At 50.1% G+C, this 26,726-nt stretch overlaps 1 protein-coding gene across 3 annotated transcripts in view; it reads right to left on the bottom strand.

The window, feature by feature from the left end:
- PACRG (parkin coregulated) overlaps positions 1-26,726 on the bottom strand; it is a 366,509-nt gene that overhangs the window by 109,163 nt on the left and 230,620 nt on the right. For 2 of the 3 annotated variants that reach the window (XM_004600766.2, XM_055135351.1), the window contains exon 4: positions 14,017-14,166. The exons of the other annotated variant lie outside the window; for it this stretch is intronic. In XM_004600766.2, coding sequence (XP_004600823.1) covers positions 14,017-14,166 — 150 coding nt within the window. The remainder of the gene's footprint in view (positions 1-14,016; positions 14,167-26,726) is intronic. 3 annotated transcript variants of the gene reach the window in all.

Here is a 26,726-nt window from a genome sequence, read left to right as displayed (position 1 = left end):
TTATGTGTTGGCCATGGAAATTATTTACTTAGGGAAACTTAGCTCTATCAATACTAAAATCATTTTTATGCTCAGTGATTATTACCCTGGAAAGTTTCCATTTGGAATGAATTATGCTTTCTTCTTACAATACAGGAAACTAAGAGAAATTGAATCGTGCAGTAGGTCTTTCACTTGGTGGGGGTGAATAATTCTAAGTAATAGGAGGCAGACACACTTCTTCATTACAGACTGGTAAATGCAGATAAATGCCATGTTCGGATGCTTTACAGATATGACAGGAATACTTGTTCTGTGAGTTAATAACAAGATTAGGAGAATACTGTCCCTTTCTACTCTTTTTCGCTCTTAATTCAAACTTCAATGTAGGAAAAGTAAGTGAGCAATAATAAGCAAGAGCAACTTTTAATCTGTTCCTCTTGTTCTTTAGAGGAATCTTGGGGAGATTAGTTAGGATAAAGGAATTGTTAACTGTACCATTTAGAACAAATAATCTTTTCACAAAGAATGGTTTGGGGAAGCAAAATTATTATGCAAATTAAATGGCCTTAAATAGTAAGGGTTAAACTTATTCTATTTCTAATTAAAAATTTTCCAAATCAGTCACATGAAGTTATTATTTTAACTTTCCCAAACAGGTAATTCTAAATAAACATGAAATAATGCTTGCCAATTCATCAGACAAGGGAAATTCACTGATTTCTAAGTTAAAGAGTATTATCAGTTGCACCTACAAGTTTGGCAATCACAGTGTTGCTAAATCTATTCTGTGGGTGCTAAATTATTTTATTTTCCTATTTCATAAATATGCAGTAGGGTGTTTGCCTTGCATGCAGCCAACCTGGGTTTGATTCCTCCGTCCCTCTTGGAGAGCCCTGCAAGCTACCGGGAGTATCCTGCCTGCACGGCAGAGCCTGGCAAGCTCCCCGTGGCATATTCAATATGCCAAAAACAGTAACAACAAGTCTCACAGTGGAGATGTTACTGGTGCTCGAGCAAATCGATGAGCAACGGGATGACAGTGACAGTGACATTTCACAAATATAATCAAATCATTACTATTTTACTCTGCTTTCTTGATTTCACTAGCATACTTTCTGTCCTTTCCATAAACAGAAATTAAAGTTGTATACCTATTGGGAACATATTTCCAATAATTTTTTAAAGTAACTTCTGAGTCAAGAAATAATAATTAAACTCAATGAAGACTAAGGCTCAACACTGGTGACACGATGTAAACTGGTTATCTGCAAGTGTTTCTTTTAAAGCACTGTGTAGAAATCTAGACAGCTATTTTCACATCCATTAAAGTGGGCTGCAAGATTAGTTTTCAAACTTCTCATGAGCATCTCTGATCCTGCAGCTCCCACCACCTGAGTCAGCTAGCAGCAGCTGCGAGGGGTAATTCTAGAATGCACTGACGGCCTTTGACCTGCCTTCTCCTTTCTTCCTGACCTTGGTCCACATCCAGAGTGGGGAGTTGTATCGGCCACCATGCCTCAAGAAGGGAAAGAGGAGCTATGGATCCTCTTAGAAAATAAAACGGATCAAACTAACTTAGGCTAGACTCCCGGCTGCTTCTGAGTGCCTCCGGCAGAGCACCCACGTTTTGAGTTGACCTCCTCTTCCTCCGTGAGGGGCTTGTGGGTTGCGTGGACGAGGCGGGGAGAAGCACCTGAGGACGATGTGTAGTGCATTCTCTCCCTCTCACTTGGGATGACTCGTTCTTCGTATCTGAGAGTAAAGGCCTCATTTTGCAAGCTGAACTGTGATCAATAGATTGCAGTCAGTCGCTTTTTTCCTTTTACATTTCTGAATTTGAAACTGGGTAGATAATAGAATGTCAGAATTGGATGGGCATTTGTTTCTCCAGACTGCAGGGAACATAAGTATGTTTTAATACCCATTTCATCTTAGACTTGATTAAATGCCTCATATATATGCATTCATACATGTATATTTTATTTTTTTTAAAAATTATACACCAGGGAATAACTAGAAAGCCCTGGCTCAGTTCCCAGGAACAGTGGGCGGGAGTGGTGAGCTCAGGGATTCTGGACTCCGGCTCTAGATTTCTCCTCCTGGAGAAAGGCGCAAGTTTCTGCAGGCGTGGCCTGGTTCCTAGTCCATGTTCGACGCTTTTAATCAGGTAGACTTGCTGCTACTTTCCTGCTCAGAGTATTTCTCAAGCTCTTATTGATCGCTACAGCACAGCACAGCAGAAATTGATGGCATAAAAACATTTTTGCTTTCTAATGCTCATGAATTTGTGGAGAAGATCAGCAGCTCTGATCTGACAGCAAATAATAATTGTTAAAGTGGATCAATGAAACTTCCATTTACTTCAGTACATTAAATAAAAGAAAAGTGTTGATCAGGACCGCCTCCGAACCCCTCTTTCTGGCACAGCGCTTCACGTCATTTTGGCTCCTGGTGCCCAGGTTGTAGGATTAATTTATTTTTTTAGATCCTGGTTTCAGCTCATTCTGGTCACATGAACAAGTCATTTGATCCCATTTGTAGCTTCTTCATCTGTAAAGCAAGGATAACAATTCCAAAAAGGATAACAATCGCTGTTCTTTTCACTGCAGGCCTGGGGAATTTTAGGTCATATTGATGAAATTACGCAGGAGAGGAAATACACCACTTCTGACATAGAACACCGCTGGCTAATAGAACACGCCAATTCCACTGGTGTGGCCAGTCTTCCATTGCTAGTCAGTCTCTTGAAGATAGTCTGAATTTTTTTTGTGTTTTAGTTTTACTCCCCACTTCCATCTGAGTCACTGAAACCATATTCCAGGGAGGCTCATTTCGGAAACAGCATCCAGGCCTGCAGGAAGTCTTCTTTCTCACACCCGCTGGCTCCTTCCCCCTGAGTTTATCCTGGGCGCTAGGGCTGTGCTCTCTGGTGAAGGGGCTAAGGTGGGCGTTACAGCCTCCTGAACAGCGGCTCCAAGGCCCCTCCTTGCACCACTGACCTGGCTTAACTTCTCCCAAAGACACAGTTACAAGATGCCCCCTACTTTCTGACACCCGCCCCCTCAATTCTTACGCACTGGGTATCTGAACGAGCCTGTTCTCGTGCTGGTCGGTGGGAGTGAAGTGACTAATGAGCTGGCCTTGGAGCGAGGAGGGATCCGAGATACTCCCGGTGAGCCCCGTGAGCAGCAGCAGGCAGACAGCAGAAGAGGCCGGAGAGGCGCTGTACAGGACCCAGCCGGCACCCGCTGGCCCCGAGGAGCTGGGAGCAACCTCTTATCGAAAAGCAGCTGGCAAGAGCAGCCTCGGTTCCGTGCCCTGGACCTCTTCCTGCCAACGCCTGGGAGCAGATGTTTCTCCAGACTCGTGGGGAAAATTCAGGGCTGCAGAGACCTTGGGGTTGGCCTTGGTGACTGGACCCAAGTGACACAGCCAGGGTGCCCTGGTTTGAGCCCATTTGTAGTGATTTGTTGTGGGGGCAGCAGAAAACTGTTAGGCTGTCTACCGGGCAAGTGTTCCCAGAACTGCTGGAGAAGGTTCTGGAATTGATGATAAAAGTAGCAGAGTCCCTGTCTGCTTGCAATTTACCTCTGGGCACAAAACCCAGAGACCCTCGTGCCTAGCTCATTGCTGTTTGCCCCCACATGCCCCTTGGGACAGAGTCAGCCCCGCGGGGTGGGGGGAGCCCGTGGGGGGGGGGTGTCTCCTGTGGGACGGAGTGATTGCCCGAGTCTCCTGCTTGGAGCATCTGGACCAGGCATCTCTCGTGCTCTGTGATTGCATTCACGGGCCAGAAATACACATCACGATACCGTTCTTGGCAAGAATCAAGCAAAAGCTGCCCACAGAAATTCTAAGATAGAGCAGCTGGACAGTATTTGAGGCTGCAGCTCACAATACTGTAGGTTTGAAAGTTGTCAAGAGAGGAGTCGATTTTAAAAATTCTCTTTAGGTGGGGAAAATGAATGCAGCACTCGGTGGGATGAAAGATGCAACCAAACTTCTTCTGGCAATAATTTGGCAAACGACACATCCACCCGCTCATTGTTGCATGCTTTGGGCTTACCCAGTATCATCTGTCAATTATATCCCCATGAAAGGGAACCTCTACAGATGACACCCAGCGAGCTTTTAGGGTCTTTCAGATGCCACGTGGAGCTAAGGCCAATGGCTGATGTCCCCCTTCTCTGTAAGAAGAGATTGGTGATGAGAGTCACTTGGAAAATTAAACTATTTCTTCCCGAACTGATTTTCTAAGGAAACCCATTAGGCGGCTCCCTGCTTGGAACAACGCCCCCACCCACCTTTGCTTCTCCTGGTCCCTCTGCTGCCCAGGGGCCTGGCAGAAATTCCTTCCGACGGCTTCAGGGTTCTACAGAAAACCAGGCTGTGCCCCGGGGAGGGTCCTCTGGGTTTCTCAGCAGCACTCTCAGGGGCCCAGAAGAAGGACCCCCGAGAGCTCTTCTATCAGAGAAAGGAGGAGAGAGGAGTCGGCTGGCCCGCACTTGCCTGGAAGGGCAAGGCAGAGACCTGCTGGTCAGCAGCCCTGGAGGGGACCCTGAGGGGACGCCCAAAGCACAAACTGCGGGGATGCTCTGAGCGGCTGCTCGACCTCCCCATGCGGCTGCAGGCCTGCTCCGGGCGCCCGGGGTGCTCATAGCTGCTAAACGCAGCCAGCTGGACCCTGCAGGCGTCCCCACTACCAGAGGCGGGCGGGAGTTTCCTGCTCAGAAAGGGGCCGGCTTCCGGCTTCCAGGGTGGGCGGAGGGTTCGCTGCCTGCAGGCCTGGGGTCAGGCGGAACAGACACTCTGGAGGAGGGGTCTTCTGGGGGCTCCCCTTCCCCGGGTCGCAGGGCAGACGTGGTTCTGAGCAGAGATGGAAGGATGCCGGGACCGGACGCTCCACACAGCCTGAGAGGCTGGGGGGAGCCGGGGGGCAACCAGGGGGCCCCGGACTGTGCTCCCAGAGAACAAACGATGTTTTCTCCCCAGAGTCCCTGCACAGGACTCAGGAGTGGAGGCCACGAGCCCCTGCCACCAGCCATGGCCACGCCCAGTGGCACCTTCTGCCCAGCACAATCATGCTGCCCTTTTTAAAATAATTTTTTATTTTATAAAGTAGGTCACAATATTTCATTACATTTAATATTCAAACCCATCCCACCACCACGACACCTTCCCGCCACCATATTTCGGGTGTTTCCATCTCGAACCCCAATCCCTGCCCCAAAGCAGAGCTGAAGTCATATATTTTGTATTGTTTGTTATGAAAAGCCGCTGAGAATGCTACCAGAGAAGCGTCCTTAGAGGAAAGAGTGTGGGGGCCGTTGCATGTCAATGGTGCTTGTTTCAAGCCTGCGGGTAAACCCCTGAGCAGGGTTTCACGGAGCGGCTGTTCCAGGTGTGTCGTTTCAGGCTGGGACTGTGGGCGGAGAAGGGCTCAGGTCGCTCAGCGCTCGGGTGCTGACCCCTGAAGGGGCAGCACGTGCCCGGGGCGAGGAGGAGGCGGCGGCGAGGGCAGGAGCAGAGTGGCCCGAGGAGAGTGCGGAGCTGGGGCCTGTCCTCGGCCACGCTGAGCCAAAGTGTCCGGTGAGAGACCGAGAGGCAAAGTCCCGTGGGCGGAGGCAGCTACGCCCGTCAGCGCCGAGGCACCGGACTGCGGGAGGGTGGAAGGATCTGGAAAGGAACAGGTGGCTGGAAAAGCCGTTCCAAACCCGGAAGCGGGTCTGCGTGGGGAGAGGCGGCCCTCCCTTGGGTGAGGTCCATGCGGAAGAGGCGTGCAGGAGGGCAGAACCGTCTGGGGGGAGGGGAATGAGAATAGTCCCTAGGAGGGATCACCAACGTCCAGAAAACAACCCACTTTGTTCCTGGCGGAGCCACTGGGGAAGGTGCTATTTTGCGTCCAGTCAGGTGACTGGGTTGTCGGGGCTCGTACAGATGCCGCTGGATTCTGGGCAGGCCACAGAGATGCTCCTGCTGATCCTTCCCCGCAGCCCCGGGGGTCTAAGGCGGCCGCACCCCACCAGCAGGCAGCCAGCCCCAGCTGGTCCCACTGTGGGCCTCTCCCTCTCCCTGCAGGGACCCCCAGAGGCAGCTGCCCCAGCAGTGGGCACTGCCCAGGCTGCCCCTTATCCAGAATCCAGCTTCGGGATAGAGAAGGGGTCACTAAGTCAGTGGTGGCTGGCGGGATGGGTCGGGACAGGAGATGCGCACTGAGACAGATAAAGGCCCAAACATAATGGCCTCTGAGTATCTGTGTTGCAAACCATAATGCCCCCAAATAGAGAGAGCATGGGGGAAACTGTCTGCCATGGAGGCAGGGGACGATTGGAATTGGGGGAGGGATACTGGGGACATTGGTGGTGGAGAACGTGCACTGGAGGAGGGGTGGGTGTTCAATCATTGTATGACTGAAACTCAAACATGAAAGATTTGTAATTGTATCTCATGGTGATTCAATGACGAAGAGGAGAAGGAGGAGGAGGAGGAGGAGGAGGAGGAGGAGGGGGAGGGGGAGGGGGAGGAGGAGAAGGAGGAGGAGAAGGAGAAGGAGAAGGAGAAGGAGAAGAAGGAGAAGGAGAAGGAGAAGGAGGAGGAGGAGGAGGAAGAGGAGGAGGAGGAGAAGGAGAAGAAGGAGAAGAAGGAGAAGGAGAAGAAGAAGGAGAAGAAGGAAAAGGAGAAGAAGGAGAAGAAGCAGCAGCAGCAGCAGCAGCATCATCAAACCCACATGGTAGCCACGTCCCTGCAGGGCTGAAGCCAAGGGAGGGCCTGCTTCTCTCCCCCCCCCCCCACACCCCACGCTGTGCCACCTGTCCCTGACTGCAGGCGAGCCCCTGGACGCTGACCCTCCAGACACAGACGGACCCGACCCTCTGCCCAGCTCGCGATGCCTCCACCATCCTGCTGGTGTCCAGCGGCAGCCGTGCCCGGCCCGGGGTGACCACAGGAGTCCCTGCAAGTGCCCAGCCGCTCTCTGCTGAGTCTCCCCGTGGCCACCTGCTGCCCATGCCCTCCTCTGGACACGCCCCCGGCCTTTCCTTGACCAGAGGCAGGATGCTAAGAGGAGGTGCCATGCTCAGAGTGAGCTGTCTGAGGGCAGGTGGCCCCCAGCCTACTCCCCACGGCGGGACTCGGCCCCACACACCCTGAAGAACGTCGTACGCACCCCCCATGCCGAGGCCCCTCGCTGTGTGGAGCCCTGGTGATCTGCGGCTGCACAGCGCTGGCAGCCCTTTGACCCTCGCTGGAAGAGGGGACACAGCCAGGGGAGAGCTGCGGCCTGTCCTTCCTGCAAGCCCAGGGCAGGGCCCTGACTTCCGGTACCCCCCCCACCCCCGTAGGCACCCACACAGCCGCCAGAGCCTGGGGTGTGGGGAGTGGGGGGCGGCACAGGACAGGGTCTGCCGAGGCAGCTCTCGAAACCCGGGGCTCAGCCTGCAGACCCGATCCCTGTCTCTGTCAAGCTGCACTTCCTGAAGGCAGCAGGGCCCAGACGAAGGTTCTAGGGATAAGGGCGGGGCTGGACCTGCCTGCATCCAGCTTCCAGCGTCCAGCATGAGGCTGGGCATGAACGCAAGGTCCTCTGGTCCCGCTGTTGTCTCCTCCAGAGCAAGCACACAGCCCCGAGCCCCACTGGTTGGCATCTACCCCCACAGACTCAAACACGTGACCAGAAAACACATGTGCACACACATACCCCTGTGGCACGGCGGTGCTGAGCGTGAGGCCAGGATGCAGAAGCCACCCGGTCAGCCAGTGGCAGGCGGAGGCACAGAGCCGTGGCGCGTGTGACAGGGAAGGCTATTTGGCTGGAACAAAGGTGCCAGCTTGCAGTTTGCTGAGACTTAGACCGGAGGGTCCAGGTGAAGGGAAGCGGGTTGGAGACGGGACCAAGAGCCCCTGAGTCGGCCCTCTGTGCCACAGAGACAGCCAGAGGCACGGGGCTTTGAACAACGGACCCTGGGCCTAGGATGAAAAAACAGGTGTCCAAGCAGTGAGGGGAGGGAGATGGGGGGAGGAAGAGGAGGACAGAAGCGCCTTAAAAACAGAGGTGGGCACGGGGGCAGGGGGTCGGCACTTTCAGCAACTGCATCTCTGCCCTTGTCACCCGCTCCCTGAGCTATGGGGAAACATCAATTCTATTTTAACAAAGGAAGGGAGAGATGGAAGCTCGGTGTGTGTGCCTTTGCATGTCCCTGATGGTGAGGCGGTCCCGAGTAATGACTTAGTGGCCCACGAGGGGACCCGAGAGGGCAATGCAGATGCCATGGCTTGTCCGGCGTGGCCTCCTGCCACGGTGTCCGGGGTACTGGGCATGTACAGCCCCGGGCTGGACGGCTTCTGGGCAGCACTGGGAGGAAGAAGGGACACTAGACTTGGGGAGGGGTTTCCGGCGGGGAAGGACGGCTCCCCCCACAGCAGGGCTCTTCGGGGAGGGGAGTGTGGGGGGGTGAGCTGTGCTGTTCACACTAGGTGGCATCCAGCGAGACTTCCAAGGCTGCCAGGAAGGGGCAGGGCAGAGGGAAGGTGCGAGCCTTGGAGACGGGCGATGGACCCTCGAAGGGCCTGAGTGGCGCCAGTGCCAGGTGTCCTGCATGGGAAGAACGGAGTGTGTCCCCACACGAGGCTGGCCCCATCCCGGGAGACAGCCCTGGTCAGTGAGGCCCAGCTGGGCTGGCCCCTCCCAGAGAAGAGGAAGAGAATGGCCCTCCCCATGGGAACCACCTCTTTCAGGGCAGACCCAGACAGCAGCTCCCCGTGGCCCTGCGGCCCACCCACCCCAGGACTGTTCGGGGAAGGTGAGGCATGCAGAGGAGCACTGCCAGCGGCCTCGCTCCATCACCTCCCCCCGAAACCCAGCCTTTCATGTCCAACACGCCAAACACTTTCCAAAGGAGCTTTGAAGTCAATTTCCAAACTACAAATCAAGGGCTCAGAAGCGAGCAGAATTCCATGGGGGCCAGGAACCTTAATCCTAAAATTAAAATGAAAGCTCCGTGAAATAACCTTTACAAAGTCAATCTGGAGACAGAAAATCCCAGCACTTTTGGGGTAAGCAGTCGTCCCCCAGAAACTCACCCCCATTTTAAAAGACCTTGAGGCACTCTTCCTGACACCCCCAAACAGTGGCGTCAAGATCTCTGTTTAAGTTCTCATTCAAAGGTTTAAGAGAGTTTATCAGCATCAAATTGTTGTTTCTATTTTCAGAAAGTTCCTTATGTTTCAGGTCAGAGACCTGGACAGACATTCTAAAATTTTGCCAGTTTAGTGTACTCTTAGTCCCTCTATATTTGAATGGGTCTGAATTTGCGGCAAACCTTCCAGTTTGTTTGCCGGGACTCTTGTGAGTGCTAAGTGGCTGACAGCCTCACTGCCCAGGGTAATCAGAGAATATTTGATTCCTACTCGTGGGGGATGTGTTTCTGCAGAATTCCATTTGCTTCTGCCCACTCTGCCCCATAGAGTTGAGGGCTGCCGTTGGACACGGGGCTTATGGGGGAGCCTAATCAGAGCCCCCATATAAAACTCTAAATGCCGCTTGCCAGCTCACGCCTCTCAAATGTAGAACGCCGCATCGATAAGTTTGTGGTCTCATCTCTGAAAGCCATAAATGGAACACTCCTATTGTCTCCACTTTCTACGGCCTTTAATAACATTTGTGAACGGAGTCACTAACCCAGAAACGTCTCTTCCACCCCAAAGCAGCCACTGGCGAAGCACAGCTGGTCAGTCAGAATGGAGGGAAACAAGTTCCCAAACTCAGACCCAATTGGGGAGCCGTGATCCAGGACCCCTTATTAATTACACTGAGACTCCTTTTAAAATACCACAGTCCTCAAAACAGCTGTCACAGATTCCACTTAGACACTATGCCAGGGGGGAGTGGGTCTGAACAATAGTTATCCCGAGCAAACCCCAGAGTTCTTACTTTATTGGCACACGGGCCTCTCTTCTCCATCCCTCTGTCTCTCTGTCTCTGTCTCTGTCTCTGTCTCTGTCTCTGTCTCTCTCTCTCTCTCTCACACACACACACACACACACACACACACACACACACACACACACACTGAGCCTCTGCCAATGAGAGACGAGTCCTTTGCAGCAAGAGGTCATTGCCTGTGAACAGTCAAACAGATGCTTCCTCACGCGCAGACTCAGGGAGGAGGAAGGTCACTGGCTACTGGCAGGAGGAACAAAGGACCCTTCCGGCAGCGGCCCCTGCTAGAGTGTGATCTCCACAGTGGACCCCTCGTAGGAACTGTCTGTGTCTGTAGGGTTGTGAGAGAGTCACGGTGCTCTTTGGTTTCTTCCCACTCCGGGCCGGCCGCGGGGCGGGGGAGGGAGTCACAGAGGCAGAGTCTGGCTGGCAGGCCAGCCCCCCCGCACACACACGACGCTGTGAAACGTAGTTTGGAGTGATGGGGAGACGAGGCGCAGAGAAGCGCTGTGACTTACCCGCTCCCCGCGGCTCTGGGCCCAAGGTCATGGCACTGCACATGGCACTCCACGTTTCCCGGAGGTTTGGGTTTGTCAGTGCGGAGGTGAGGCCCTTCCACTCAGCTGTCATCAGGGCAGGTGGGCGTCACCCCACACCTAGAGGGACTCTAATGAAGGCCACCACGAGCGGCCCCCCCATCTGTGTTCACCACAGCCTAATCTGGTCTCAACACAGGGAAGACGGCGGCTCCCAAACAAACACAAACGCGAAGCCCCTCTCTCCTGAGCAGACGCGTTCTTGGGGTTGGCACGTCCTTTATGAGGGGCATGTTCGGGGTGCCCTGCTCCCCTCGTACCCGCCCCTGGCTCTGGCTTCTGCCCCGGGGGCTCTCATCCCCCACCCCCCACCCAGGGCTGAGAAACTCCACTTGATGTAGGAGAGAGCTTGGACATCACAGACTAGAGTGGATGGGGGGCCTGGCGGGGCTCTGGAGGGACTCGGAGAGGGGACTGGCTGCGCAGGCGTCTCTTCCCTCCTGCCACGAGCAGCCGAACACGAGCCTTGAGAGCGGCTCGAGCCTGCATGCAGCAGGGTGGCGGCCCACAGGGACGGCAGGGGACAAGAACACGGGGGTGGCGACGCAAGGCTCAAATGCCAGGTAAGTCACAGAGGCTCCCCAGCGCCCCTGCTTCACGCGTCCCACATCATTCTAACCGGAAATAAGTGCCTGTAGGTCAAGGGGCAGCTCACACGTGGCTCTGCGGACTCGGTCTCTCTGCCCCCAAGCAGGGCCTTCCAAACTGCGAGCAGAGTTGCCGTTTCTGTGGGGAAAGTTCCAGATCACCACTGGACACCCCACGGCAAGCTCCTCCCGCTCGCCTGCCAGCTACGGAAACAGCCTCTTTGGAGAACAGTTTGAAGTTTCCAGGATCACGTGCTCCCACGCCGTCATATGCAAACTGAACTCTGAGCGGCCCGCTGACAGCCTTTTAAGATAAGTCGAAAATGAAATTGAAGCTAATATTTTTCCTCCTCAAATGTCAGAAGATATCAGGGAAAAAAAAGGCTGAACGTAGAATTCTCGGTGCATGCGTTTAGAAATGTTCCAGAATCATTTGCTATCACTGGGACCCATCAGGCTGTGGCAGAAGCTCCGAGGCCCCCCCACCCACACAGCACACCCCCGTTCCCCAGCACAACCCCGCCCCTGATTGAATGGAAGTGGAACTATGTTCTGAAAGTCAACGGAGATTTTTGTTAAAGAGAGAACATTCGTGAACAAGACTAAAATTAAAAGCATCATGTGACAGACGTCGGAACCACTGATTTAGAAAGTCTAGAGCTCTGAAGACACTTCTGTGCATTCACGACTCTTCCTCTCTTTGCACTCCACATCCCTCACTCCATCTTTACATCCCTCTCCCCACCTCTACATCCCTCTCTCCTCACCTCTACATCCCTCTCTCCTTACCTCTACATCCCTCTCTCCACCTCTCCATCCCTCTCCTCACCTCTACATCCCTCTCCTCACCTCTACATCCCTCTCCTCACCTCTACGTCCCTCTTTCCTCACCTCTACATCCCTCTCTCCTCACCTCTACATCCCTCTCTCCTCACCTCTACATCCCTCTCCTTACCTCTCTATCCCTCTCCTCACCTCTACATCCCTCTCCTCACCTCTACATCCCTCTCCTCACCTCTACGTCCCTCTCTCCTCACCTCTACGTCCCTCTCTTCCCACCTCTCCGTCCCTCTCTTCCCACCTCTCCATCCTCTTGCCACTGCTACAGATTTCTGGGCCCTAACAGGGGTGTGGTGGGCGACTGCTGCTCTCTTTCAACAGCATCATTTCCCTCCATTTCTGCAGCCAACGTACGTCGTGGGCTGAGACTGAGGCCAAGCTCTCCGCTGGGCAGGGGGCGTCAGGACAGTGTCCCTGCCCAGAGGGACTCGACTCGCATCCCTCAGGCCACACCCAGAGAGTGCCTGCAGAGAAGGTCACGCTGGGGAGGGTGGGAAGCGCTGCTCGGGTCTCTGCAGGAGGCAGGCTTGGGGGGGCGCACACTTCAGTGGCTCAGACGCCCCCGGGCCTGGACACACTCTTCCAGCCCCTCTGCTGCCCCTGAGCGCTGTTGCTGCCCTCCACGGCCACTGTCACCGGCACTCAGGCTCCGTCCTGTCTGTCTCTGCCTGTTCCCATCACCTCTGAATGTTCGAGGTACAGGGAACCCAAGTGCAATAACCTCCAGGGCTCCCTCCTGACTCCTAACTGCGACGGTGCCCGCATGGGGCCACGCTGTAAGTCCGTGGACGTTCCACGCCCAGAGAGGAACACTGCCATTGACTCAACTCGCCGTCATCAACTCAGCCGCCACAGAGACCTACGTCACTCTTTCCCAGCAGAAGAACATGTTTTAAGCCTCTTTCCTGATGAGGAATCAGGAGCATTTGTGCATGAGCTAGAAATGCTGCAACTGAAACTCACAGACACTCGATCTTCCCCTTAGACCCTGAGGAATCCAGGGACTAACGCCAGCTTTTTGCCTCCCTGAAGGAGGAGACGTCTCAGCACCCCCCTGACATTGGGAATGGACATCAGTCGCTCCTAGCCATGTGGGGCAGGACATCAGCTCCCGAGGGGCATCTGGAACCTGCTGTGCCCCCACTGGAGCCGTCTGGGCTCACCACAAGCCAGCGGGGGGCCCACTGGCGACCTTTCCACCCACATAGGCGTCTACAGGACAGATGGTGATTATAGCTGGAGGGTGGGACTGTGAAGGGAGCTGCCGAACACCAGAGCCGCGGGCTGTGCACAGAGCAGCTGTCATAGCGTCCCACGAGCTGCCGGAGGGGTGGGATGCCTTGCCGGCTTCCCTGAGCAGAGGGGCAGGAAGGCGCTGCCCAAGGAACAGAGATGGGACCCAGGTGTCCAGAGGGGCTGGGGAGGAAAATGAAATGACCCACAACCTCGCTACGCAGAGACCCACACCCACCGCCTCAAGGATCCCCGGACTAGAGAGCACCTTTGTCGGGGGAAGTATGTTGCCCGAGACCCTTGGCACTTCGGCCAACCAGAGGAGACACTATTGAAGACACAATTTGGGATCAGTGCGTCAGCACGTGGACACTGCAAACGGGAACTCGCCGTGATCAACTCAGCCGCCACGGAGACCTCCGTCACTCTTTCCCAGCAGGAGGACATGTTTTAAGCCTCTTCAAACCACCTAGACTGGATTTTGATATTGCTCTAAAATAACTTTAAGCCAATTAACTTAGGTAAGCTTCCAAACGGCATCGAAAGGTAGAATTCTTACCAAAAGGAAGGGAAACCCAAGTGCTAGTCGTGTATTGAATTTAAAACACCTTCCAATTTCTAGAATGCTTCTGAGCTCTGTGCGGGGTGAGTGAGCTGGCGTGGGAATCGGAGCTGCTGGTTTCCCTGCTTCCTAGAGGCCACACAGGGGTGGCGGGACGCCTCTCCTTAGGGTCCCCAGGGGGTCTCGGTCTACCATGACCCGTGGGCCCTGTGGGGGGCTCCTTACCTAGGCCGGGCCGTCCCCTGGGCTTGCAGGCGCGTTGGCGCTGGGGCCACTCACCGTTCATATTCTTAAAGATGTTCAGGATGGGGAGGATTTGGCGGTAATAGGGCACCAAGGCTTCACCCACCATCTCCGCGGACACCACCAGATGCTGTAGGACCTTGAGGGTGACGCAGATCACCTGCCGGTTCCGGAGGTTCAGCGCATCTAGACGGCAGAGGGGGACAGGTGGGAAAGGCGCGTGAGTGACCACTGCATCCGGCAGGCGCGTCCTGGACTGGCGGCACTCTCCGTGTCCCGTGTCCCGTGGGGCGGGCGGGCGGGGCCACTCGGCGGGGTCGGTCCTCCCAGCTCTCAATGCACCGCGCAGCGTGTCTGTGTGGCTCAGTTTCCCCAGCGTGCCCAGGCTCCCCGCCCACCTCGGAGAGTGGCGGACAGAAGAGGGAAGCTGGACATATGTCTGGAGTGGAGGGTGGACGGGCCAGGAAGGCCAATGACCAGTGGGGTCCTTGGCCACGGCCCCTCCCAGTGAACCCGCCTGCTAGTCTTCCAGCCATGCCCACTGCCAGGTATGGGGGAGGGGGGTCCTGGTGTGTGTGTATGTGTGTGAATGTATTTGTCTTGTGTGTCTCTGTATGTGAGTGTGTCTGTGTGTCTGTCTGTGTATCTCTGTGTCTGTGAGTATGTCTGTGTGTCTCTGTATGTGTCTGTGTGTGAGTGTATTTGTCTGTGTGTGTATCTGTGTGTGTCTCTGTGTGTGTATGTGTCTGTGTGTATGTGAGTGTGTATGTCTCTGAGAGTGTATCTTGTATGTCTCTGTGTGTATGTGTCTGTCTGTGTGTGTCTCTGTGTGTGAGGGTGTGCCTGTGTGTGAGTGTGTTTGTCTGTGTGTGTCTCTCTGTGAGTGTGTGTCTGAATGTGAGTGTGTGTATCTCTGTATGTGAGTATATCTGTGTGTATATCTCTGTGTACGTGTCTGTCTGTGTGTGTTCTCTGTGGGTCTATGAGTGTGTTTATGTGTGTGTCTCTGTGTGTCTGAGTGTCTCTCTGTGTGAGTATGAGTGTGTGTGTGTGTGTGTGTGTGTGTGTGTGTATGTGTGTGGTGTGTGCAGAAGCAAGAGGCTCTTGGGGGAAGTGACAAACAGGTAACTTAAGCATGACCCAAAGGGAGGAAAGCGAGTTTCTGAAGTTCTCAGGAACCACAGCAGGTAGCTCCGAGGCCCAGAACTCCTTTAGCAAACCCTTGTCTGGAGCCCAGAGGCAAGCAGCTGGCCATGGCCCTTTGCAGGACACAGTGATCAGAGGCCCCTCTCAGCTGGCAGGGCAGGGCAGGGCAGGGCAGGTGCCCTGGGCGAGGGCACGGCCTAAGACCAGCTGTTGGCCCGGCCCTGCCTGCTTGCTCCTAGCCTGAGAGACGGGCCGTGCTCCGGGAGAGGAGCTCGAGGTGTCAGGAGGTGAAGGCCGAGGGGGCAGGCACGGACACCGCCTCTCAGGGCCTGTCCAGGATCTGGCTGAGCTGCTCCCCCCAGGACAGGGGCTGGGTCCTCTCTGCGTGGCACCTGGGGGGTGCAGGGGCAGCTCCCGGAGGGACGGTGCCTCTCGGCCCCCGGCTCCCGTAAGAGCCCGACTGCAGCCTCCCACTCAGGACGTTCCCCGCCGAGTCCCCCTCGGACCTCTCCTTCCTCTGCTCCGTTATCCCACAGCGACCACACCCGGCCCCACACAGTCTGGCCCTGCGGCTGCTCCCGCACCCTCAGGTTTCCGGGCCTGGATGTTCCATCTGTCGGAACTCTAAGCTTGTGTCTCCCCACTCCCACCAGCCGCCGCCTTCTCCAGGCTCTCCACCCCTGCCGTGCGGCCCCCCGAGGTCCCGGGCCCTTCTTCCCGCCCTCCCATGTGCCCACTGCAAAGCTGCAGCTCTACCCACCCACTCACATGGTCAGCGTCTCCCTCCCACCCCCCAGAATTGGCCACAAATACTCCAGGGACCCATTTGGACCAAACGATTTCCAGTTAGAAATCCGGGGAAACAAGACAGCCCAGACACTTGCTCCGGAACCGTGAGGCCGTTTTGATTTCTAAGTGAAATGTTATCAGCTGCATTCCCCCTAGCAACAAAAGGCACGTTGGGGCCCGACAGCTCCTTGGGGTCCCTCCTCCCACCACAGGTACACCCCACCCTCCTGGCTTCTTTGAAAGTAAACACAGACGAATAGAGAACCAGCCTAGACATAGCCATAGAGTTTGACTGCAAGAGGGCTCATTATTACAGCGTCTCGACACACTGTGAGCTTTGCCATATATTTGAAAAACAACTAAAAATAGAACACTAGGATTTAGTCTATAAGCTCAAGCAATGAGGCATCCTGGAACAGAGCTTTGGGGAGGGGAGAAAGGGTGTGTGAGAGAGAGAGGGGAGAGATGGGGGGAGTTGTGTGTCTCACAGCCAGCCATGGGCTCTCGGGTGTGATCCAAACTAAAGACGATTGCAGAAATCATGGGGTACCAGCCCCCACCCGCTGACCCAGCTCAGTCTGATATGAAGGGACTGGGCTCTCACTCACGTGCTCCTCAGAGAGCCATGGGCAGAGACACTCTCTTCCAGGTCTCTCGGGGAAGCTCAGCCCAGACATCTTCCTACGCTAGCAGTCAGCTGGGCTACGGTCACCTCAGCAGAATAGGGCCAGCCTGAAGACTTACCCCTAGTAGCTTACGGGCTTAGTCCTCAGCTACCAAATGTTTATTGAGAAAGTAGGATGTGCCAGCCCATTTTTTTTTCAGAATAGGAGCTAACATCTAACATGCACAGGATGTATGTGCAGTGAGTGGGAAAGATATATGTGGCATGTACACAGAAGACATATGTGTGATATGTGTACAGAAGACATGCATGTGATGTGTATACAGAAGGTTAGGGTGTTTTTTTACTGAATCACTGTGAGATAGTTACAAGCTTTCATGTTTGAGTTTCAGTCATACAATGAACAAACATCCATCCCTCCACCAGTGCACATTCTCCACCACCGATGTTCCCAGTATCTCCCCCCCTTTCCAGCCCTCCCCCTGCCTCCGTGGCAGACAATTTCCCCCATGCTCTCTCTCTACTTTGGGCATTATGGTTTTCAATACAGATACTGGGAGGCCATCACATTTGGTCCCTCATCTACTTTCAGCGCACATCTCCCATCCCAAACAATTCCTCCAACCATCATTGACTTAGTGATTCCCTTCTCTATCCCAGCTGCCTTCTCCCCCCAGCTCATGAGGCAGGCTTCCAGCTATGGGGCAATATTCCTGGTTAGAGTATTTATACTGCTGTCAGAGGAGGTATTTGGCCAAGGCACGGACTAAAGTTCCCTACATAGAAAGTATTCCAGGAGAGTAAATGCTCTACAAGACACTATTCCTCATCGACTACAACATTCTCCTTCCTCACCTGGCCTACCCAGTTCATAAGGATAAAGTTCATAGCGACATGGGACCCAGACTCCAGAGAGCAAAGAATGAGTCTTTGACTCTGAGACGTCTGGGGTGGCTTGTTTTCTGGGATTTTTAATGGGTAATGGTTTTATCATTGTGTATGTTTTTCTTGGAATCATTTAGCGTGACAGGAAGAAAAAACTATAAATGTATCATCACTTGTCATCACTTGTCATTCCGTTGATCTTTGATTTGCTCGAGCAGGCACCAGTAACATCTCCATTAGTCCCTGTTGCATGCCACTATAGCTCAATGGTATCTGCTTGCTCCAGGAACATGAAGAGCCTTAAACCATTCATTCAGCATTTTGATGAAGAAGTCTGACCATCTTGTAGGTGGGTAGCCACTCGATCTTTTGACATCTCATGGAATCCAGTCGGTAATAGCTCTAGTTCAGTGGTTATCTCTAAATTGCATTACATGTCTGGCCTATCTTGATTTTTGATGCCTTGGCAGATGAGACAGTGGCCCTGATTCTTGATCGTTGACAGAGGTCAGAACTCCGGATTCCTTCTCTCACTTGAGTGAAATGTGATATTCCAAGCAGAGCTCTTTCGATTCCTCTTTGGGATACCCGAATAGCGTTCTCATCCTGTTTTCATAGGGCCCAGGTCTCTGAGGCGAATGTTAGTGCAGGAAGAATGGTGGAGTCGAAAAGATGTGCCTGGAGCTGGAGGTTCTTTGTCCTCTTAACCACTTCTTCGATGCTCTTGAAGGCGTTCCACGTTGCTCTCTTCCTCCTGCGCAGTTCTGGCGCTAAGTCGTTCCTCATGCTGAGTTCTCAACCCAGGTATACATAGCTGCTGCATTTGGAGATGTTCGTTCCATTGAGAGCAAATGAAAAGGACTAGTTTGTTTTTCATGAACATTGTTTTGGTGAGATTCAGCTGCGGTCTGACCTTTCCACACTCATGGTCGAAGTTGGCCAACATTTGTACCGCTTGGCTAATGTTTGGTGTTATTCGAATGATGTCATCAGGGAAGCGGAGGTGGTCTAGTTGCTGTTGCCGACTGTCTATCTTCACTCCCATTCCTTCCTATTCCAGTCATCACGTGATGTTCTCGAGGGTGGTACTGAAGAGTTTTGGTGTAATGGTATCACCCTGCTGAACCCCTCTCTTTATGTTGATGATCACTTCCTTGTAGAATGGTGGGATTCTGATGGTGAATCCGTAATACAGCTTGTGGAGGATCTTGATGTACTGAGCTTGAATGTCCTGTTTGGCTAAGGCTTCAATCTCAGCAGAATCAAAGGCCTTCTTTAAATCGATGAACGTTAGACAGAGCGGCATATTGAACTCTTACAAAACTTCAATGTTTTGTCACTGTGTGGATATGGTCAATCGTGCTGAATCCTTTTCAGAACCCAGCTTGCTCACATGGTTGTCCTTCGTCTAGTGTTCTGCCTATTCTATTCAGGATGACTCGAGTGAACAACTTGTAGATGACGGACAAAAGGCAGATTGGGTGATAGTTGCCGATGTTGTGGATGTCTCCCTTCTTGTACAACAAAACGGTCCTACTGGTTTTCCATTGGGACAGAACCTTGCATACAGACAGGTAGCATGTGAAGAGTCGAGCCAGTGTATTGATGAGTACTGGCGGCAGATTTTTCAGATGTTGAGGTCTGACCTTGTCTGGACCGGGTGCTGTATGCATCTTTACCAACAAAATGGCATGTTGGATTTCAGAAGGAAGGACATTGGGAATGACATATACATCCTACCTGTGGGCAGGTGGATGTGGCTGTCAAGATATCTGGTAGAAGTCGTGAATGATCCTCTCCATTGCCTTTCTGGAAGATGTGATAGATCCATCAGGACATCGGAGGGCAATCATCTTGGTCTTGTAGTTGGTGAAGGACAGGTGAGCATTGCAAATACTTTTCCCGGCCACATTGACCAACACTGCTGCTCTTCTTTCATTGAGGTCTTCCTTTATCGCTTCTCTGCACAGCTTTGTGAGCTCGGATGTGAGCTTGTGATTGCCTAAGGCTCATGCCAAACCACTTTGGCAACTGAGCTTGAGAGTTTCCGAAGACAGGCATGTTTGTGGCTTTCCCACTACTTGGCATTCCTCGAGCGGTCATGGAGGTGCTAAACCAGTCGATTGTATTCTTCGTTGATGTTGTCAACGACGGCATCTTCCCACGTTGCCGCAATAGTGCCAAAGAGCTCTCAGTTGGTGGTAATTCTGGGAGTTCTCTTCTTAAACTTAAACTTTGCAGACCTTTCTCCCTGCTCTGTGAAGTAGAATTTTGCATGAAGAAGACGGTGGTTCAATCCCATTTGAAATTTTGGGATAACAGTGACATCGGTCAGGCAAAAGCTTTGATTGAATATGATGTGGTCAATTTCATTGTGGAACTGTCCACCGGGAGACTCCCATGTCCAGCGTTCAGATTCAGCCTTCTGGAACTGTGAGTTACCATGGATGGTCTTGGTCGACATGATGAACTCAGACAGTCTGTCACCTTGTTCGTTCCATTCTAGGCCATGGGTCCTGATGTGGAGTTCTTCGGGTGTCCTTCTCAGTCCTATCTTGGCATTGAAATCACCAACAATGATCTTGTAGAAGGTGTGGTCTTCTTTATAGAACTTCTCCAGTTCCATGTAGAATTTCTCAATTTCTTCTTCATCATAGTTGGATGTTGGTGTGTAGATGACAAAGATAGAAACTGCCAACAGTGAGCCACATCTATTCAAGCATAATCGTTCAATTTGGGTTGTTAGGCATTCAAATGAATCAATGCTCATGGCTAAGTTCATGTTGACAAGAACACCGACACCACTGACGCCTCTATTGTTGCATGTTGTAAGGAACAGTTCTTCTCCAGTGTTGAAAAAGGTGTGATGTGATTGATGCCTTCTCGTCTTGGTCAGACCAATGATGTCGTACTTGATCTGCACTTGCACCATCAGGTCCTCGATGGATGCTTCTGATACCAGTGTACATACATTGAAAGTACAGACAGTCATTTTAGTCCTTCTTCTCTTTTGGCAGTCTAGCTCGTCCCTGAGATTTTATCATCCTCTCCTTGCTCATCCTTCTAAACGCTGCCGTATTGGAGGTTCTTTCAGTGTCAGGCGATTGAAGCCCATTTTTGTTACTGTTTTTGGCATATTGAATACACCATGGGCAGCTTACCAGGCTCTGCCACGCAGGCAGGATACTCTCGGTAGCTTGCCGGGCTCTCCGAGAGGGATGGAGGCTTTTAAGGAGGCCTCTAATTGCCCTTACAGGTGTTCCCATGGTTCACACCATATTTGAACCTCATCAAATATGGTGCGGTAATTATGGAAAGTGGGTATTAAATGTCTTATGATGTGTCCGGAATGCGGCCTGGAGCGTGGCGGTGTCTGGGTAGTGGAGGTAGTGGAGGTGTTTATCTGGCACCGGTAGGGTCGGGTCATCTGGGTATGATCCCTGGGGTACCAGAGATTGGGGGAAGCAGACAGAAGATCTCTATTTTTGTGTCCTGTTGAGCCTGGAGTCCAAGGTCACAAAGCTCTGCTTTACCTGGTTCTGTGGGGCTTCACTCACACGTGAGGTTCAGCCCGTTTTATACAGATGTAGATAAAAGGAAAGTGAGTGGGTGGTACTTTCTCTCAGTCTGAAAGAGCATGCTGACCCATTTCCCGTCTCAGTCTCAAAGTTGTTTAGGGTCCCGGGTTTCTGCCTTCCTCTCCGTGCAGTGCTCCTTTCCTCCAAACTGCTTTAAGAAGATCCGTTGCCACATCCAGCTCAGCGTGTTACTGATTCCTTAATGAGGAAGCATTAGATATGAAAACCGAAGCACATGAGCACTGGTGATATTGCATATAAAATTATGTAATTAACCACATACAATTCTAATCCTCTGTGTGTGTGTGTGTGTGTGTGTGTGTGTGTGTGTGTGTGTGTGTTTTGATTCTGTTTTTGCAACGGAGAGTCTGCTGACTCTATAAAGTAACAGTGGACTTACAGAGAAGCATTGGACATGTTAGGAGAGACGTGAATAGGGTCCACTTCGTGGCCGCAGGGGGCTAGTGGCAGCCACAGGGCCCAGTGAATGCTGATTTACCACAGTGTTCTCTCAGGGCCTGCAAAATATGCCCGAGTGTGTAGGGTACTAACTTTGCATGCAGCTGACCTGGGTTTGATTCTCAAGCTCTGCCAGGAGTGACCCCTGAGAACAGAGCCAGGAATAAGCCCTGAGCACAGCCAGGTGGGAGCCAGACTTCCCCTTCACAATCAAGAACAGCCCATAGTTGGCTCCTCTCCTACCAGTATCAGAAGAGAAAGTGCTGAGTAAGCACGCAATCTATATTAAGGTCTATCCCTATATGAGTAATATACATGAATGAACTTCAATAAAATTAAAATTGTTGGTTAGGTTTAGGGGAAAAAAGAATGATGTATCTTTCTCTGGGTATAATAATAGTCACTGGGAAATAACTATTTTTTTTAATCTCCTTGCAACCCCACTTGAATTAATACATATGTGATAAATGTTATAAACTGACAATGATAACTAAAAATGCACAAACTGTTTGTTACTCTGTCTTCTTGGCATGTATAATGGAACTTGGAGTCTCCATAGATGATCATGAGTATTTCTGTTGTGTTGCAGTAGTTGAGAAATAAAGTCAGGGCATGCATTATAAAATCCCCTTAAGTTCATCCAGTGGGGATCATTCTAATATTTCCTATTTTCACTTTGGTTCTTATATTTTTCTACCTTGTTCTTGGGGAATTAAGATATACTGCTAGGTTGGAAGGTCTTTTTTGTTCTTACCATCCCAATGGAATTGAATAAAAAGATATATTTTTTTGAAAAGAAGTTCTTTTCTTTTGAAAAAGTATGTTAACAGATATAAAGAGAATATGATTCTGTACCTTGAAAGAGAAGAAATATGTTTATTCTTGTGTTGATGGGCTTGAAAGCTATTGTCAAGGCATAAGTGAGGACTTTGAAGTCAAGATTTAAGGTTTTGAAAAGGGCTTAATGTGAGAAATCTACTGACATTATATATCCGCACTGGAAACTTTCTATTCAGAAAATTGAATTTCTATTGTACTGCTTACTTCCTTCAAATATAATCAACAAGACAGAGCTCCCAGATATATAAAAATTGCTGAAGAATAAGGAAAAAATAATGCGAAGCCAAAGTAGTAAAACGTATTCAGCTTAAATGGTTATAAGTTACATATATGATTTTCTCAAGCATAAAATGAAATATTGCTATGTGAATATTTTCTATGGTTAGACCTGACTCCCTACTGTGGAATCAGGAAGAATGGAAAGTCTGCTACTTCTTTAAAAAGCGGAACTCTAGGGGCCGGGTTGAGAGTACAGCTCGTGGAACACTTGCCTTGCAAGTGGCTGGCCAGCACATGGTCCCCGGAGCCCCACCAAGGAGTGACCCTGAGTGCAGAGCCAAGAGTCAGACTTGAATACTGCCGGGAATGGCCTTAAAACAAAAAGCAAAGAGGAAATGCCCACCGAAATGCAAAACAACAAACCCTAAAAAACTATTTTTGATATACGGTACTCATGTTAACGGCCTTGCTAGATAAACAACCATAACAAACTAAATAAGCTGAAGTCTGCTAAAATTGAGCAAAGGATGCAAATGGCTAGCACACTAATAATTATAAATGAACAATGTCTAATCTAGACTATTCTACATCATCGAAATCGAGTTACATTGAAACACTATAGTACTTTAAAATTTGAAATATGTATCAACAACATAGATTAGAAAAGTTAATATTCAGTCAGGAAACAGAATGGGAAAAGACACTGTCTCCTGACCCCTATTAGAATTCATCATAACCCTTTTAGAGCAATAAGCATATTACTCATGACTCGGCGTTCATTTCCTACTCATGACTCAGCAATTTTGCCTTCAGACAGTCAGTGAACTGAGTCAGAATACAGAAGTCATCTAAATGTCCAGAAACAAAAGCTTATATATATGCATTTATATGGATATATAGATATATATCTAGTATATCCATATAATGAAAACCATAAAATGATAAAACTTATCTTGTAGGAAAATATTCTAAAATAGAAAAAGTTTTATGATAAGAATATGCATGAAGGAGGTAGTTACAAATCATATTTTCACTATGATCTCATTTTTATAATAGAAAACAAAGATGTTTATGTACTTGGATGTTAAAGGTAGAGATTATTTTTCCACAGACATTTGTAGACACAGGGTTTTACTTCATGAAGAAACAGAACTATTTTTTAGACCCCCTATTAAAAAGTTTCAATATATTGTGGCTTTTTTCTTAGGATAGCACAGCGGGTAGGGCGTTTGCCTTGCACGCAGCCGACCCAGGTTGACTCCCAGCATCCCATATGGTCCCCCAGCACTGCCAGGAGTAATTCCTGAGTGCAGAGCCAGGAGTAACCCCTGTGCACTGCTGGGTGTGACCCAAAAAGCAAAAAAATAAAAATAAATAAATAAAAGTTTCAATATATTCTGGCTGTTTTCTTGCGATAGCACAGCGTTTGCCTTGCACGCAGCTGACCCAGGTTCAATTCCTCCGCCCCTCTCAGAGAGCCCGGCAAGCTTACCAAGAGTATCTCTCGCCTGCACGGCAGAGCCTGGCAAGCTACCCATGGCGTATTCGATATGCCAAAAACAGTAACAACAAGTCTCACGATGGAGACATTACTGGTGCCCACTCAAGCAAATCGATGAACAATGGGATGACAGTGACAGTGACAGTTTCTTAAGTATACTATTACACATGGTTGTGATTTTAGAAGTTTTAATGAAACAGAATTCAAGTCACTGAAAAATTTTGTCATTTCCTGATTTTTCTTGAGCTTTTCTATTTGGAGACACACTTTAAAATAATGGGGTCAGGTTATAAATGTGTTTAGCATTTTGGATTAAATTCTTTATAAATTTAGAAAATAATTTTTGAGGAAATTATTTTTATTACTGCACCTTTTCCTTAGGAACCCATGTATCTTTGATTTTTTTGTCTTTGATTATGTTTCATGAAGAAATCAAGTCCTGATTCAAGGAATAATTCTAAGCTTTACATGAACTTTTTCTCTAACATAGCCTGTTCTGTCCTTAACGAGAATCATTTCATACCCAACTGCAAGTCAGCACAACAGGCAGAGTCCAAACCCCAGAAGCTTACTAGTAAGACTGGCCTCATCAAAATGAGAACATGGATGGGAGAGACAGTACAGGGGTAAGGCACTTCCTGACATGTGGTTGACCCCAGTTCAGTCCCTGGTACCACAGGACTGATCCCTAAGCTCAGAGCCAAGGGTAAACCCTGAACATGGCTTGGTGTGGCCCCAAATCCACCCCCAAAAGATGAAATTAAACTATACACGGACCATATGGTTCCCTGAGAACTCTCAGGTAAACCCCCAAGCACAGAGCCAAGAGTAGCCCCAGGTGCCACTGAGTATGTCCCCACCCCTCCATAAAAATACTATAAATCAAATTATTTCTTTTTCTAAAGTATCAGTTAACCATTTCCAGTGGACACTGCAAATTTAACCATTTATTTCAATTTCATCTCAACTTGGTTTTGTTTTATACCCCCATGCTAGACTGGTGCGATAGCACAGCGGGTAGAGTGTTTGCCTTGCACACGCCGACCTGGGTTTGATTCCTCTGTCCCTCTCAGAGAGTCCGGCAAGCTGCCGAGAGTATCCCGTCCACATGGCAGAGCCTGGCAGGCTACCTGTGGTGTATTCAATATGCCAAAAACAGTAACAACAAGTCTCAAGTCTCACAATGAGACATTACTAGTAGGTGCCCGCTTGAGCAAATCGATGAACAATGGGACAACAGTACTACAGTGCTTGATTATGTTTATCAGAAAATCTTTATATTGGTTTACATGTAGATTCTATATTTTTATTAGGTCTTCTTAAAGAAAGTCTATATTTGTTACTCTTTCTGTGAGGGAATTTTATCCCAATATGTTTACCAAAATTTATTAGAAAAAGTGCATGAACTTTCTATAATTATTAGTAGTTGGCTGACTTAGTTTCCTTACTGGTTCTATTTTTTTTTTTTTTTGGTAGTGCCAGGGATCAAACCCGGGCTTCACACAGCCAAGGTAAACCACCATGCCATAGACCGAGCTTTGTTCTAATTGTTTTTGAGAGGATCAAGTTGTGTTTGATAATTCATTATCTGAATAATGTTTTGTTAAGCTGATCTTTGGTTTCTAATAGTTATTTTTGGCCATATGACATGGACCAGAATTTCTTGAAGAAAATGTAGCATTTTAAGGTAGTGTTTTAACGCTGAGAATTGACATTTTCATTTTTGAATCATTATTATCTTGGAATCTTCAATAAATAATTTTTATTACATAAATATTTTAAGAGCATAATTTATTCAATTTGTGATGTAGTACAATTATCCTATCCTAAACATTTCTGTGACCTGAAATCTGAAACACTTTATCCTATAAGCTTCTTTTCCAGCCCCAGATAAAGGTGAATCTCCTTTGTCTCTATGAACTTGACTTTTATAAATGTTTTATTTTAAGTACTACATTACCTCATTAAAAATGAAATTAATATTCAATCTTACTGGGCCCAGTATGAGACATTGGCTGTAAATGCATCTAAATTTTGCTAAGTGAGGGGGACTAACCATAAACTTTATTTTTTTGCAGAGCAGAGTGAATTCATGGGATGTTTTCAAACCGAGCTTTAAAGTTTTGAGGTCATAGATAGCTTTCGTCTCCCAAGCAAGGACTCAGTTGCTACACCGTGGCTGGTTCCTCACGTCCCTGTGGGGTGTGGAGTGAGGGCCGCCATTCAGTCAAGCCACCACTTCCTGGCAGGGACTGTATGTGAAGGGAGTCACGTTTTCTCTTGTCCCTGATGGAAAGGGACAAGAGAAAACTTTTTCTGCCAAGTACATGCTTCCCACGAAAGGACTGTCAGGATGAGCGGTTCATTTGTTCATGTTTCCAACAGGCCAGCAAGCATCCTGACTGTAGAGTCCAGTTTAGTGTCTTGTGAGGGGACAGAGAGAGGGCTAAGGTGACGCTAGCTCTCAGAGGGGACAGAGAGGACAAAGGTGACACTAGCTCTCAGAGGGGACAGAGAGAGGGCTAAGGTGACACTAGCTCTCAGAGGTTACAGAGAGGACCAAGGCGATGCTAGCTCCCAGAGGGGCCAGAGAGAGGGTCTTGGGCATCAGTTTGGAAGGCTCCAGGGACGGACACTGCCATCCCCACACATGGAGGCTCTAAGCCCTCAGAGTCCAGATGCTTCCTTCCTCAAGAGCTACAGG

The sequence above is a fragment of the Sorex araneus genome, chromosome 4 (assembly GCF_027595985.1).
Source record: "Sorex araneus isolate mSorAra2 chromosome 4, mSorAra2.pri, whole genome shotgun sequence".
Lineage (NCBI taxonomy): Eukaryota > Metazoa > Chordata > Mammalia > Eulipotyphla > Soricidae > Sorex > Sorex araneus.
Note: the sequence above shows the minus strand (reverse complement) of the source record. Positions and strands in the feature narration are given on the sequence as shown.